Below are 14,573 nucleotides of genomic sequence, written 5' to 3'. Positions count from 1 at the left end.
GGCATGTCACTGGTATACATTTACAAATCTTATTGTAAATAGTATTTAGTGTTCAATTAACATGCTTAATTTTATAAATAACTAGTTGCACATGTGTATTTAAGTATAGCAGTGCAAAGCATTAAGAACAGTCAAATACAAGGAGACACACTAAATTATTGATAAACAGGAAAATGATAAACAACCCGATGGCTGCCCCTTCTGCCATCCCACACAAGTGCAGAAATCATGTCAATTAGAAGTGTCAGGAATGGGAGGTATCCATGAATGAACTCCAGTTTCAGATATTATTTATAACATTTTACCAGAAAGTTCGATTGATTTTCACTGCTGAGTCTTCAAGAAGAATAAGTATATTGAAGGATCATTTCCATTGGGTTAGACAAAGAGACAGATTTGCTCAGTAGGATCAATTGTAAGGCTGTTATTGGGAGGATAAATCTAAAAGGAGCATGAGGTAAGTGTCATGTTTCAGCCAGGGTTCCCTTGGTGAGTGAGTTTCAAATGCTGATATAACAACAACAACATTTATTTCTATAGCACATTTTCATACAAACAGTAGCTCAAAGTGCTTTACATATTAAAGAATAGAAAAATGAAAGACACAATTATAAAACAAAATAAATCAACATTAATTAACATCTAATAAGAGTAAGGTTCAATGGCCAGGGGGGACAGAAAAACAAAAACTCCAGACGGCTGGAGAAAAAATAAAATCTGTAGGGATTCCAGACCATGAGACCGCCCAGTCCCCTCATTCCTCTTTGGATTTAGGATTCTCATGGAAGGGCTTGATGATGATGATGGTCACGTAGACTTCTGCCTTTTAATCCGTCCATCCTTGTTGGTGCATCATGAAGCTTTGAGTAGGTGGAGGTGGCGCTGGCCACCACCACAAAGAAACCGGAAAAAGAAACAGAAGAGAGAGTAGGGGTCAGTACCGATTTTAGAGCCACCATGAATAGTTATTATGAGGAAATTGAACATACAGAGTATCAGGATTAAGTTAAATTAAATTAAATTGAAGTTATAGAAAAGCCATGTTAAAGTAATGTGTTTTCAGCAGTGTTTTATGCTTTATGTTTCATTTGCTCATATTCTGTGTTAACAGTATTGATTATGTAGGCTCTTTATGTCCCTTTGTATTCAGTCAGACTGTCCTCGGCTCCATAACGGCAGAGACAAACCACAGTCTCTTGCGGTTCATTGAATGCACTCATGGTGTTAGTGAGTCTCTGTTGTGATTATAGTTGTGCTTTTATGTATTATTGAAATTTTGACCTCTGCGCTCCGTTTGTCCACCATTCTTTGGATTTGTAATTGGAACTTGTTTACTTTGCATTGCCTTTGTAAGGATTCTCTGCTGTGCCTTTTGAGCTCTTTAGAGCTTCACTGCTTTACAGAGGCCTTTTGAGATAAAATTTTTTATTTTGTAAGAGAAAAAGCTGGCACAAAAAACTTTGGGGCACATCTGTAACCCTGTATAATGTAAAAAAGGGATGGTCTTTTTACAAATGGCAATAACGTCTTTTCAGACAGTCCAATGCAGAACTAACTCAAACATGGCTGATATTATGATAATATGGGGTCCAGGTAGGAAGGGGTGGATCCAGGAGTGCAGACAATGGATTAAAAGTATTCAGTACATGGACAGATTTTTTTTTTTTGACTTTTTGATACACTAGTGAGACCAAATCTGGAGTATTGTGTGCAGTTCTGGTCTCCACACTACAAGACAGATATTACAGCACTTGAGGCAGTGCAGAGGAGAGCAACCAGGTGCATTATGGGACTCAAGGACATGTCCCACGGTGACAGACTCAGAGAATTAAACCTGGTTTGTCTGAACAGAGGAGACTGCATAGGGACCTAATCCAGGTCTTTAAAATCCACAAAAGTATTAATAAAGTAGGTCCAGCAGAACTCCTTCAACTTAACAGTAAATCATACACTTGGAGACACCAGTGGAAATTTAGGAGAGGTGCATTTAATACTAACACCAGTAAGTACTTATTTACCCAGAGTCTCTCTAGTTTTAGAGCCTCAGCCTTATCTCCCCTCTGCGGTATGTCTGTTGAGTTACAAGCATCAATGAGATTTGTAGACACACTCATATAAATGTACACAGCCATATATAGTGTCTCATGGCTGTGGAGGGACCCCCGGATTAGGCTCTGCCTTCTCTTAATCTTTAACTGACATTTTCTTTATTCTCAAATTAATTATTGATATCTAATCTTTATATAGAGTAGGATTTAATTTATATCAAGCAATTCCTGCATATCTAATATGACAATTTTAGGGTCCATAAGAATGCAGGTCACAGCCTTGACAACTGTACCCCGCTGATAGTGGTATCTGATTATCACTCTCTTCAGTGGGTTTGTGTGATAACATCACCTGCTGGTGACCAGTTCCTCACAGTTGGAAACCGATTAGCTATCCTAGTCTGAAAAAATGACATTTGGTTTACAAAATGAGATAAACTGCAAAGGGAGAACATATAAAAGTCATCAACATGTCTTTGAGCAGCCATTCACGTGTCCCACAAGGCCTTCTTGTCCAACATTAAGTTTGTCACTTCTGCCAAGATTTAAATTTCCTTAAGCTGCTGTAACATTATGTGCCTTTTGCTTGTGGGGTATGTCAGATTTGTCGAGCAGGCTGTCAGACCATGTCAGTTTTAACTAATGATAATTGCTGGGCATGCCATATTTAGCGAGTGCAAGCACAAGCAAGTGCCCTCCTTTTTCTAAACGCTAGTAATGTGCTGCCTGACTGAGTTGGTGCTTTAGGAGAGGCGGGCAGGTATGGTGAATTCAGCCACAATCTCAGCCCTTTATTCATTTTTCTCTCTGTCATGGTACATAAAACATGAGGCATTAGACAGAAGAGCTTCTTGTCTAGTTGTGATGTTGGAAACGCCTGTGTTAAGTATTCCTTACCACTGCATTATTTGTTTTGTACTTCCGGATGAGCGTTCATTGGTTGTCTTCTGTCATGCACATAGAGCCACCCCTACCACTAAAGACAAAAGCAAATCTATTTGAGGGACAAGTCGTGGTTGGGACGGGTAACTGGGCATGTCAAATTACGTGACTGACTTCACTGGAGCTTGCTAATGACTGCTAAGTTTATGTGAATGAAGGCTATGACTGAAAATTGCTGGAAAGATTGTGTAATGTGACATGGCCTTTATTGTCTTTTATTTGCTGTTATGTCAATTCTGTTTTTGTGAATTCCCATAGTCTTACTCTTGAAGCTGCTCAGAAAAATGATTAGCAGCAGTTAATCTCTACTCTGCTAGCCCAGTAAAAAAAATAATATTGCCATCTAGATGCATTTCCTGCAACTCATTAATAATCCAAATGATCATCGGTATCATTTCATAAAATTTCATTTGGAGAGCATGGAGGTGAAAGTGGATTTACTGAGGATGTAATTGTAGCGCCTGTCCAGAGAACTCAAATATGGGATGAGATACAAAAATATATTGTGATAAAAAATACACTCCAGACATCATAAATGTTTGGGGCAGCCACCCGTATAATACATTCTGGTTGCAAAAGGTTTAATAATTAAATAGAGATGTTCACAAAACTGAGTCCAAAACAGAACTGTTTGACTGGAAGCAAGAAGGCGGCTTTAAAGGCCTGTAGGGAAAGTGATGTCGTCCAAGGTGCCAGAACCAGAAGTGCTGTTTTCGGGACCGGAAGTGATGTCGTCCAAGGCACGGGGACTGAAAGTGACATCATCAAAGGCGCTGGGACCTGGTGGGATTTCCCAGGGATGGTCTGCAAGGAACTGAGAAAGCCAGTCCGCGCACCCTGCCACCCCCTGGTCTGATGTGGTATTACAATTACTCAAGCCCTTTAGCTGCCTCCTACTGGCACATGTGTGACAATATATAAATAAATTGTGGACCGTTTGGCACTTCTGCACTTAGAATTAAATCCTAGACATCTAATTGAAATGAATTCAAAGGAGTGGAACTCCATTCCAGCTTTACTACGACGCCACTCAACACACTCACTCAAGGGTGTCATTCTCGACTCGTGTGTTCCAAGGCATTTGTTGCATGTTCTATTAAAATGCATTTCATTTGTCTTTCCAACAGATGGTGTATACAATAAACTCCATAAACTAATGGAACAAATTTTAAATAAAAAGAAATGATAGGTAGTAAAAAATAGCTCATAGAGGAGGCACTCATAGCAGTGAAGCCCACTGATGATCTGATAGCTGGGGTCTCAGGTCCTAGAAGGCCATAATGCTGCCTTTATAGCTGTTACTGGAATCTTTTACACAATTTCTTTCTGCTTTCATTTTGCTACATTAATGAGGGCAGATCACTAGAATATTTTACAGATGTAAGTTAAATTAGTACTACCTCTATCATTCTTTTTTATCTCCTATATTTATTCTTTGAAATTTTCTTTTATAAGGTTATGTTTGTTTGTTGCCTTTTTTATGCACACACACATACATATATAACAAATGAATGTAACTGCATATACTGTATCTTCTTGGTGGCATTTATGTGGTGGTGGTTTGGTGCCTCCTTCATTGTTGGTTCCTGCATTGTCTTCTGTGGCGCTGGGCTATGCTTCATCTCCCCATAAACTAAAGTCACATTAGGCAGCTCAGTTTACTCCGCTGCTGGGTCCCTTTCAGCCTCTGCTGACTGACACAGTGAATCACACAAAGGTCAGACTGCACTGACAGACTCAGTTGTGATATTGTTATAAGTTACTGGCAGGCCCGTGAACACTGTCTCCGCTTAGTTATCATTTGCAAGTTTATGACAACCAAAATACAAAGTTATTTACTACAAAATAAAAAGAAAATGTGCATATATCTCAAAAGTCAAAAACACTACATCCCCATTGGGGCCTTGCCTTAACAGCCTTCCTCAATTGCAGTCATCTTCACTTAAAGTAAAAAACAGAGCAAACTGACTGAATGGGTTTTCCTCTCCTAAGGTGTTGTGACGATGTGGGTTCTGGCTCCACACTCCCTTTGATGTTTGGAAGCACTTGAACCCAACACCGTCGATAATGAAACCGAGTGAGCTAGTCAATGGAGGCAAATAAACAATTGAGCAAGGGGTGGTGCAAAAAGTGCAATAGTGCTTTTATTTAAAACAGTCAACAAAACAGGTGTTCAAATAAATAGTGCAGTTCTCAAAGTTCTTTAAATAAATAATCCAATAAAAGAACATGGAGGTAAAACCAATAAATAGAAAAAAACAATCCTTAAAAACCAGAGGTTAAAATCTTCTCATGGAAGCAGTCTTAAAAACAACAAACAAGCTCGGTGCTTCTTTTCTGTTAGCGTCTCACCTGCTTATCCCATTTGGGCTTAGCAGCAGGCAAGACGCTCTCTGCAGCTGCCCTCCTCTACACACTCGAGACTGGAGACCTCCCGATCCCTGGCTTCGGTTTGGCTCTCATCCCAGTCCCCGAGACTTGATTACCCCAATGGCCAGGACGCACACATTGGGGACTCCACCACCAAGCCTCCCGACTTCCGCTGCCTTTCCGCAGCCTTCTGCGGCTCATCGCTTTCACCAGGTCACTCCCACTACATGGTCGCTCAGCGGGAGCAACATCCACTCAAACACCCGGGTGACGGCCTTACACCCAGCTTCCTCACAGCTGCCCTCGAGCGCTCGATCGCGCGCTCACCACACGCACGCACCGCCTGCTTCCTCGCTCCCTGTAACCTCCGTCCTCTTTTCCTCATCTCTTTTTTTCTCCTCACTCCATTTTTCCACCTCTCACAACCAACTCGCGCTTCTTTTAAAATGACGAGGGCCACAGCAGCTGCAGCATTAGCCATGGGACAATCACGAATGTGCCTGTGGGCAGTTCCTCACCTGTGCACTCGGTGAGAAACGCCCACACCCTATGGCCCAACGTCCCCTCGCTAAGCCGCGAGCGTGTCGATTATTTATTTAAAAATGGCCTTTACTCAGTGAGCTGTGGACCCGCTATACCACAGGTGTAAACAGGAGATATCCTGAAAGGATTGTGAGGCGGTTTCATGTTTCTCGGGCATTGTTTAAAGTTCTGCCCAAACCTACTGTTTAACGTTTCAGCCACTGTGGATACATCACTGACACCCCACTCTGGTGTTTCATCTCGCTTCCCTGTGCTCTGTGGAAAGTGAAACACTTTAGAGGATGGCATACCCCCTCATCAGATGGTCAGAGGCACTCGCCCAGAGTGCTTGATTCAGTTTTTTTCATCTAAGGATTCCTTGTTTCTGGGCTTTGGCAGACTGGCTGGATACTTTCATAACCGGAATTCGTCTGTCAATGTTCTTTAAGTCTATCGATAATAATGCCTTCTCAGAACATGGAGATTCCTGGAACAATTCATTCTCACACACCACTCCACCCTTCCATTAATTATAATCATATAGAATGTGGATGCCTTTATTAGAAGAATCTAAAAATATTAGGATATGTTACAAATGTTACAGCTGTAGTTTGCCAAAAGTGGGCTTCAACAAAGTACTGAGTAAAGGGTCTGAACGCTTGTGTCATTTTGATATTTCCATTTTTTTTTTAATACATCTGCAAAATTTCCTCATATTCTGTTTTCATTTTGTCATTCTGGGGTGTTGAGTGCTGCTTGATGAGGGGAAATAATGTATTAGTGCCACTATTATTATAGGTGAGACAAATCATTTTGAAAATTCAGGTCACCAACTATAATGCATGCAGTCAGTTTGTGCCCGTCTTTCTAACTGCCATAGAAGTTGCAATAACCAGAATTGAAAGACCATTTGATGTGCATGGGACGTGCAGAATGTATTACGGGTGAGACCTGCTCCCATCCTTCCCAGTGTGCTGACCCTTGGACGGCTCTTCATTACTTCTCATATGAAGAGCAGTGGATATGAATTTGACAAAGGCTAATACAGTATCTGAAAGCAGAGCAAGGTGCCTTTCTCATGAGCCACGCTTTGGCCTTTACTTTACATGCTGTCATTCTGACATTAGGCCCGTATGCCTAAGCAGACTCTTTTACGTGTTACAGGACCTCTCTCTAGAAAAGCAGCGGACATTGGACCTGCTAAAACAGACCGATGAGCAGCAGGACCGGCAGCATTTGACAGATCCCAGTCATGTGGTTGGAAATGGAAATCTGCATGGAAATTTGAGGCAGATTGAGGAGAAGATGAACAGACTGCTGAAGGAGAAACTTCAGGCAGAAGAGCGGTAAGATATGTGCTGGTAAAAATGTTCTTCTCTGCTGCGTTCGATAACAGTTGTGGTAGAATAAATCCTTCACAAAGACAAAGTTTTGGGGACCGTCCCCGTATATTGTCGTCCAGACAATAAGAAAAAGAAGCGATTCAAAGTTTGGAATTACAATGAACATTTTTACTGTGACAAAATGGCGGTTATATAGCAGAGAAAAACATGTGGCAGGAAATGGTGGGCATGTTGTGATGCTGCAGCAGGAAGTGAGGTGATTATTGGGTGCTGGAAGTGACGTCATCAAGGATGGCCGGAAGTGACGTCATCGTGGCCATTTTGGAACCCGGAGGTTGCGGGATTATTTTTCTTCTTGGTTTCTGTTGTTAAAAGAGAGTTCAGGTAAGCACCCCGTGACAACCCCTTATCTTGCGATGTTTCACTCACCTTTAGGCTCTTTGACTGCCTCCTAATCGCACGTGTGTGACACAATTTACTCACTGGATCACAGCTTTTGTCTAAGAGTATGTCATTTTTTTTCCCCATTGCTGTTTGTGTTTAACCATATTGGACTTCCAACAGAGAGTTTTTTTCTGTTGTGGCAGCAGGGGTTCCTGTTGACCCTTGAACCACGCAGACAATATGTCCAAACACCAGGTAAAAGCCCCAATAATTAATTTATTATTACAATAATGTGCACAAAGTACCTCCATCTCAACGATACACAATAATAAATCAATAATCACAACAATAATAAACAATCCTCCTCCCCACCCAGCAGCTCCGTCACACTTCCTCCAAACTCCGGCTCAGTCTGCTGGGGTTTCCCACAGTCCTTTTATATTCATTGACCCGGAAGTGCTTCTGTCCTTCAGTTCATGTGATTTCATAGCACTTCCGGGTCAGATGAAAACATCTTATTTTCTTCAACCCGGAAGTACTTCATTCCTTCCATCCCCGTGATTAGGAAGTACTTCCGGGCTATAATGAAAACACTTGTGCCTCCCTGCAGTGTCCCCTGGTGGCTCCCATGGTATCCAGCAGGACTGTGAAGCTGGAATTCGGGGCACCTCCATGTTGCAGGGAGGACTCCATCTAGCGGTGTGGGGGTATTGGCCGGGATAAGCAGCCATACAGTATATCACACATCCAGTTTTCTGTTTTCTGAGAAACATACATATTTAAAGGGGCTCTGTTTTGTCTTGGTAGAGTAATATAGTAATAGTGAGAAATTGAGCAAAATTACCCCTTTTATTGGCTAACTAAAGAGATTACAATATGCAGGCTTTCGAGGCACCTTAGGCCCCTTCTTCAGGCAAGATGTCCCCTTTTGCAGTTGTCAAATTGTATACAAAACAAAGTTTATTATCAATTTCACAAAACTGTATATGAAATAATAATACTACTTATTATTTAGTAATGTCGCATTATATATAACCAGCCAAGTGAGATTGTGGCAGCCTCACTTTGGGTTGGTCAAACGTGCACACAGACTGTGTACTGTACATGTGACAAGAACTCTGAAATGAACTGATGGCACAACATTTTTTTCAAAGCAAATCCTTACTTTTTACAAAAGCCAACAAAATTGTACACCTGCCTATCTATAATAAGTGCCATTACAGCGTCATGATTTGTAGCAATTTAAAATCAACTAGCAAATCGTGCTTGTGAAAATTTTGCAAAAATAAAAGCGTTAATGAAATGATGATGAGGGAGAGAAGAACATCACACGTTACAGTAAGAAAGGTGATTATTTTAATAAGTAGTGACTTGAGAGAGGATATTAGAATAGTCCAATGATTAGTATGGGATGTAATCAGAGTCACTTACAATAGCAGGAATATTTACAATACAAAGTGTAACATGAACAGAACATATTGGATAAAAAGGGAAACGTGGGGCACGTGTGTGAAATGTAGCCGTCACGTAATGTAGTATACCGACATCTATAATAATTGTCAGGAAAAGCAATTTGTTGCATAAACGTTATTGTCAGTGAAAATATTTCTCTGTGTGTAACCCGCAAGTACCTGTAGGTTTAACCAGGGTTTTGATGAAACTCTGGAAAATGAAGTGTACAACTGGCCATGGGTAAAAACAGGGCCTGGCAAATAAACTCCAACGTTATTGAACGGTTGTTCTTGTGACTTGGTGATAGAAATACAATATGCTAAATGAGCAGGGAATTGCCTACACCGTAATATAAATGGAATATCATGTTTGAGTTGTCAATGTTATAGAATCCCTGTAGTTTTTCTGTCGTAATATTTCTTGTTGTCTGGCAGTTTGCCGCTGCTCTTCAGAAAGATTGTGTGTGTAATTCAACTTGGTGCCACTGATCTTCGGATAATGTCGCTCTGTGGTTTGTTATACATCGTCTTTGTTGTTCTAAGGTATCTTACCTGTGCTGGTTGGTCTGACGTCATGTAAATGTTTCTGCTTCTGTGCGCTGGTGTGAGTATGTAGCCTGGCGAGATCGTTTCTGTTGGTTGCTGCTAAGACTGTCGTGCCTTTTCATTTTATTGGGAGGCTTACGTTGAAGTGAAACAAAGAGGAGGTGTGAAATGGTAGGGTCATAATACAGTTTCAGTCAGTAACAAAGTATGCACCGAATAAACAGTCAAATACCACAGTTGATAACTGGTCACATTGAAGAACTGAAGACTTGAAGATAAGTCTAAGACCAAAACTCTGCCAGGAGCACAGATTCCTCGCTATTGTTGCAGAAAGCTTTAGTTGTTTATATTGAGCACGGACACACACAATCGAAATAATCTAAGGATGTTCAATTATCCTTATAACCTCATTGAATACTGCCACTGGTGCTGTCTCCTGTAAGAATACAAGGACCCTGCAAAACTGTCTGTGATCCCCAATTCCCCCCAGCCCCACTACTGTAGAAGCTTTCTGTAGTCCATACATTAATTTATTTTACCCAGTCCTGCAATGAGTCCAGCGATTATGGAATCCAATCAGACACAAATACGACAGCATGACAGCAGAGACCTTAATGAAGAAGTAGTGTAGATGACAGGTGAGAATGCTAGCAATGTCAAAATGGTAGACAAATATTAAATATGTAATAAATAAAAAATGTAATAAATAGAGAAACAAAGATGAAGTGTTGTGGCACCACAATGTGAATCCCCTTTTAACTGGAATGCTGGAAACATCACAAAATGAATCAAAAAGTTGAAACAAATTTCAGGCTGTATAGTGGAGGTTATGTTCTTTTAGTCAGTGTGTTTACCTGTGCTTTTCTGATCCAGTCATTCACAGAAACTCGCTGTCTAAAATGCCATGTACTGTATACCCGTATTCAGGTTTGAGAAACCAGGATGCTGGTCTCTGAAAAACCTGATTAACACGTGGACATCTCTTTGTAAGTAACCTGGTTATGTGGCCATGTAAACCCTTAACCAGGCTACAGTTATGGATTTCGTATTCTGTTGCACTCTGTTAGCTCTGCACACGCATCCAGCAAAACGGTGGGAGTTTCCACAAAACTCAATTTTCTTAGGCAAATGCTGATGTGATTGCAGTATTCCTTTTCCTGGTTAAATGTTCTTTCTCAATATTTCAGAAATCTTTACATTTATGTTGCGCTAAAGCTCAGCAGCACAATCTCAGGAGCAGTGTTGGGGGTAAGAGCTGCATGCAATCTGGTAACAGAAGCATATTAATAAAGTGTCACTTTAGTTTTCATACAGCTATTTGCTGTTAATACGTTGAAACCATAAATCATCAGGGCCACAGGTCAGAGATGTTAAAAGGAGATTGGATGTGATTTAAAACGTTTTTATAAAACACAAGAAACGTATGTGTCTGGTCGGTGTCGTGAAGGTTCGTATAGGGGTTTAGGATTTAATGGCAAATGCTGGCCAGGCAAATGTGCAGTTTTCACAAAACTAATACAAAAGTAATGTGCTGTTTACACTTTCCGTTTTATAATAAGTAGCCACATAACAAATTTAATTACGTTTTTATAAGAAATGAGCAATGTAACTAATTTACTTTTAAAAGTATTATACCCCACACCACTCTGGAGACACACACTCCACACTTGTTTTCACATTCAGAGTGGCCGATGAGGATATCTATCTCTTTTTTGTGCAATTTAATGACGCTGAAGCTTTTTTTTCCCCAAAGGAAAACTCCATAGCCGGTCTTGCGTCTGTAAAAAGAGGGTTTTTAAGAAACCAGAAGTCTGCCTTAACCGAGTTCCTCATCTTATCCTGGCTTTGCATGTGCCTGTAAATGCACTCATTCAGACGTGATTCTTGAAGTGATGGGGGTCTTCCAGTGAGGGTGGATGTTAAATACGCCATGACTGGAAGGGGCTGAGCTTCTTATGGAAACAAGAGAGCAAAAAATGGAGAAAGATGTAAATGATAGTGCCAACCTGGAACAGAAGCCATGAAGATGCCCCCTACTCACATGTGTGTGACAATATACATACAATTATGGACATGAACACAACATATGCAGGCTTGAAAAGAAGAACATACAAATAATAAATAAGACTTTGTGACCAACACCCTCCAAACCCCACCTCATCAACCCCAAGTTCAATTATCCACCCCTCCTTATTTGCTAAAGATTACCTTGGGTTCCTGTAAGTCTAATCATGTTCCTGTGATGATGATTCCTGGTAGGAATCGAAAGATTAGAAATAAAAAATTGTTTTATGATATGTGACTCCTTTTCATCTTTTGTGGATTTCTAGCTACAAATATGCAAACCGTATCACAGACCTCACCTCCATACATGCACATATACAGGGCATCCGGAAAGTATTCACAGCACATCACTTTACCACATTTTGTTATGTTACAGCCTTATTCCAAAATGGATTAAATTCATTTTTTCCTCAGAATTCTACACACAACACCCCATAATGACAATGTGAAAAAAGTTTACTTCAGGTTTTTGCAAATGTATTAAAAATTTAAAAACTGAGAAATCACATGTACATACGTATTCACAGCCTTTGCTCAATACTTTTGTCGATGCACCTTTGGCAGCAATTACAGCCTCAAGTCTTTTTGAATATGATGCCACAAGCTTGGCACCCCTATCCTTGGCCAGTTTCGCCCATTCCTCTTTGCAGCACCTCTCAAGCTCCATCAGGTTGGATGGGAAGCGTTGGTGCACAGCCATTTTAAGATCTCTCCAGAGATGTTCTATTAGATTCAAGTCTGGGCTCTGGCTGGGCCACTCAAGGACATTCACGGAGTTGTCCTGAAGCCACTCCTTTGATATCTTTGCTGTGTGCTTAGGGTCATTGTCCTGCTGAAAGATGAACTGTCGCCCCAGTCTGAGGTCAAGAACGCTCTGGAGCAGGATTTCATCCAGGATGTCTCTGTACATTGCTGCAGTCATCTTTCCCTTTATCCTGACTAGTCTCCCAGCTCCTGCTGCTGAAAAACATTCACACAGCATGATGTTGCCACCACCTTGCTTCACTGTAGGGATGGTATTGGCCTGGTGATGAGCGATGCGTGGTTTCCTCCAAATGTTACGCCTGGCATTCACACCAAAGAGTTCAATCTTTGTCTCATCAGACCAGAGAATTTTGTTTCTCATGGTCTAAGAGTCCTTCAGGTGCCTTTTGCCAAACTCCAGGCGGGCTGCCATGTGCCTTTTACTAAGGAGTGGCTTCCGTCTGGCCACTCTACCATACAGGCCTGATTGGTGGATTGCGGCAGAGATAGTTGTCCTTCTGGAAGGTTCTCCTCTCTCCACAGAGTACCTCTGGAGCTCTGACAGAGTGACCATCGGGTTCTTGGTCACCTCCCTGACTAAGGCCCTTCTCCCCTGATCGCTCAGTTTAGATGGCCGGCCAGCTCTAGGAAGAGTCCTGGTGGTTTCGAACTTCTTCCACTTACAGATGATGGAGGCCACTGTGCTCATTAGGACCTTCAAAGCAGCAGAAATTTTTCTGTAACCTTCCCCAGATTTGTGCCTCGAGACAATCCTGTCTTGGAGGTCTACAATTCCTTTGACTTCATGCTTGGTTTGTGCTCTGACATGAACTGTCAGCTGTGAGACCTTATATAGACAGGTGTGTGCCTTTCCAAATCATGTCTAATCAACTGAATTTACCACAGGTGGACTTCAATTAAGCTGAAGAAACATCTCAAGGATGATCAGGGGAAACAGGATGCACCTGAGCTCAATTCTGAGCTTCATGGCAAAGGCTGTGAATACTTATGTACATGTGCTTTCTCAATTTTTTTATTTTTAATAAATTTGCAAAAATCTCAAGTAAACTTTTTTCACGTTGTCATTATGGGGTGTTGTGTGTAGAATTCTGAGGAAAAAAATAATTTAATCCATTTTGGAATTAGGCTGTAACATAACAAAATGTGGTGGAAAAAGTGATGTGCTGTGAATACTTTCCGGATACAATGTATACTGTATATATATATATATATAAATATATGTGTGTATATGCACTATATAAATTCTATAGTGTACCTATCAGATAAGTCAAAGTACACAACACACATTTCGTCCTAATTGCGGCTCATCAGCTGCACGCATGTCTGAATCGCAATCTGATTATTTGGGTGGTCACCTACCAAGTAATGCTTGTGGTTGGTAGCCAATTGGCAAACATCCGCCATGCCCTCTCAGTTGTGAGGAGCAGATCATAGGCATATTATATAGTACCTCAGTGTTACAGTATAGGAAAATAAAAGGTTAAAGGCTATTTCCAGGCTGAAAACTAAACAAGTTAAGAGACACTGCATTTTATCAATATCGTATTCTAAAGAGGTGTGTGTAATATATACAGTATGGAGATCTGTGTTTTATATGAAACATATTGTACATTTACATTTGGAATGTATTTCAAATGAACTTCAAAACAGTACACTATATATGCACCGGTGATTGTTTCTGTGAACTGTTAATCATTTTATGAACTCATGTTTTTGATGGTTCTCCCCGTATCTGCGTGGGTTTCCTCCAGATTCTCTGGTTTCCTCCCACAGTCCAAAGACATGCGGGTTAGGTGAATTGGCGATCCTAAATTGTCCCTAGTTTGTGCTTGGTGTGTGTGTGTGTGCCCTGCGGTGTGCTGGCGCCCTACCCCGGGTTTGTTTCCTGCCTTGCACCCTGTGTTGGCTGGGATTGGCTCCAGCAAACCCCCGTTACCCTGTGGTTAGGATATAGCGGGTTGGATAATGGATGGATGAATGGATATTTTGGATGAAAATCATATTGTTTAGAAAGAAGAATTCTAGAGAAAGCACATTGCTTGATCAGTTTTTCCTGGTACAGTACAGTTAGTTAAGCCATTAGTTCTGAGTTTCAGCCAATGTGTTTGGAGGCTTGTGAGGGGGATTAGTCAGGATGG

At 41.1% G+C, this 14,573-nt stretch overlaps 1 protein-coding gene across 2 annotated transcripts in view; it reads left to right on the top strand.

Moving 5' to 3' along the window:
* The window catches only part of plekhd1 (pleckstrin homology domain containing, family D (with coiled-coil domains) member 1), a 91,436-nt gene that overhangs the window by 48,577 nt on the left and 28,286 nt on the right, over positions 1–14,573 (top strand). For both annotated transcript variants that reach the window (XM_039741749.1, XM_039741750.1), the window contains exon 9: positions 7,047–7,228. In XM_039741749.1, the coding sequence (XP_039597683.1) occupies positions 7,047–7,228 (182 nt within the window). The remainder of the gene's footprint in view (positions 1–7,046; positions 7,229–14,573) is intronic.

This window comes from Polypterus senegalus, chromosome 18 (assembly GCF_016835505.1).
Source record: "Polypterus senegalus isolate Bchr_013 chromosome 18, ASM1683550v1, whole genome shotgun sequence".
NCBI classification, from domain to species: domain Eukaryota; kingdom Metazoa; phylum Chordata; class Cladistia; order Polypteriformes; family Polypteridae; genus Polypterus; species Polypterus senegalus.
Note: the sequence above shows the minus strand (reverse complement) of the source record. Positions and strands in the feature narration are given on the sequence as shown.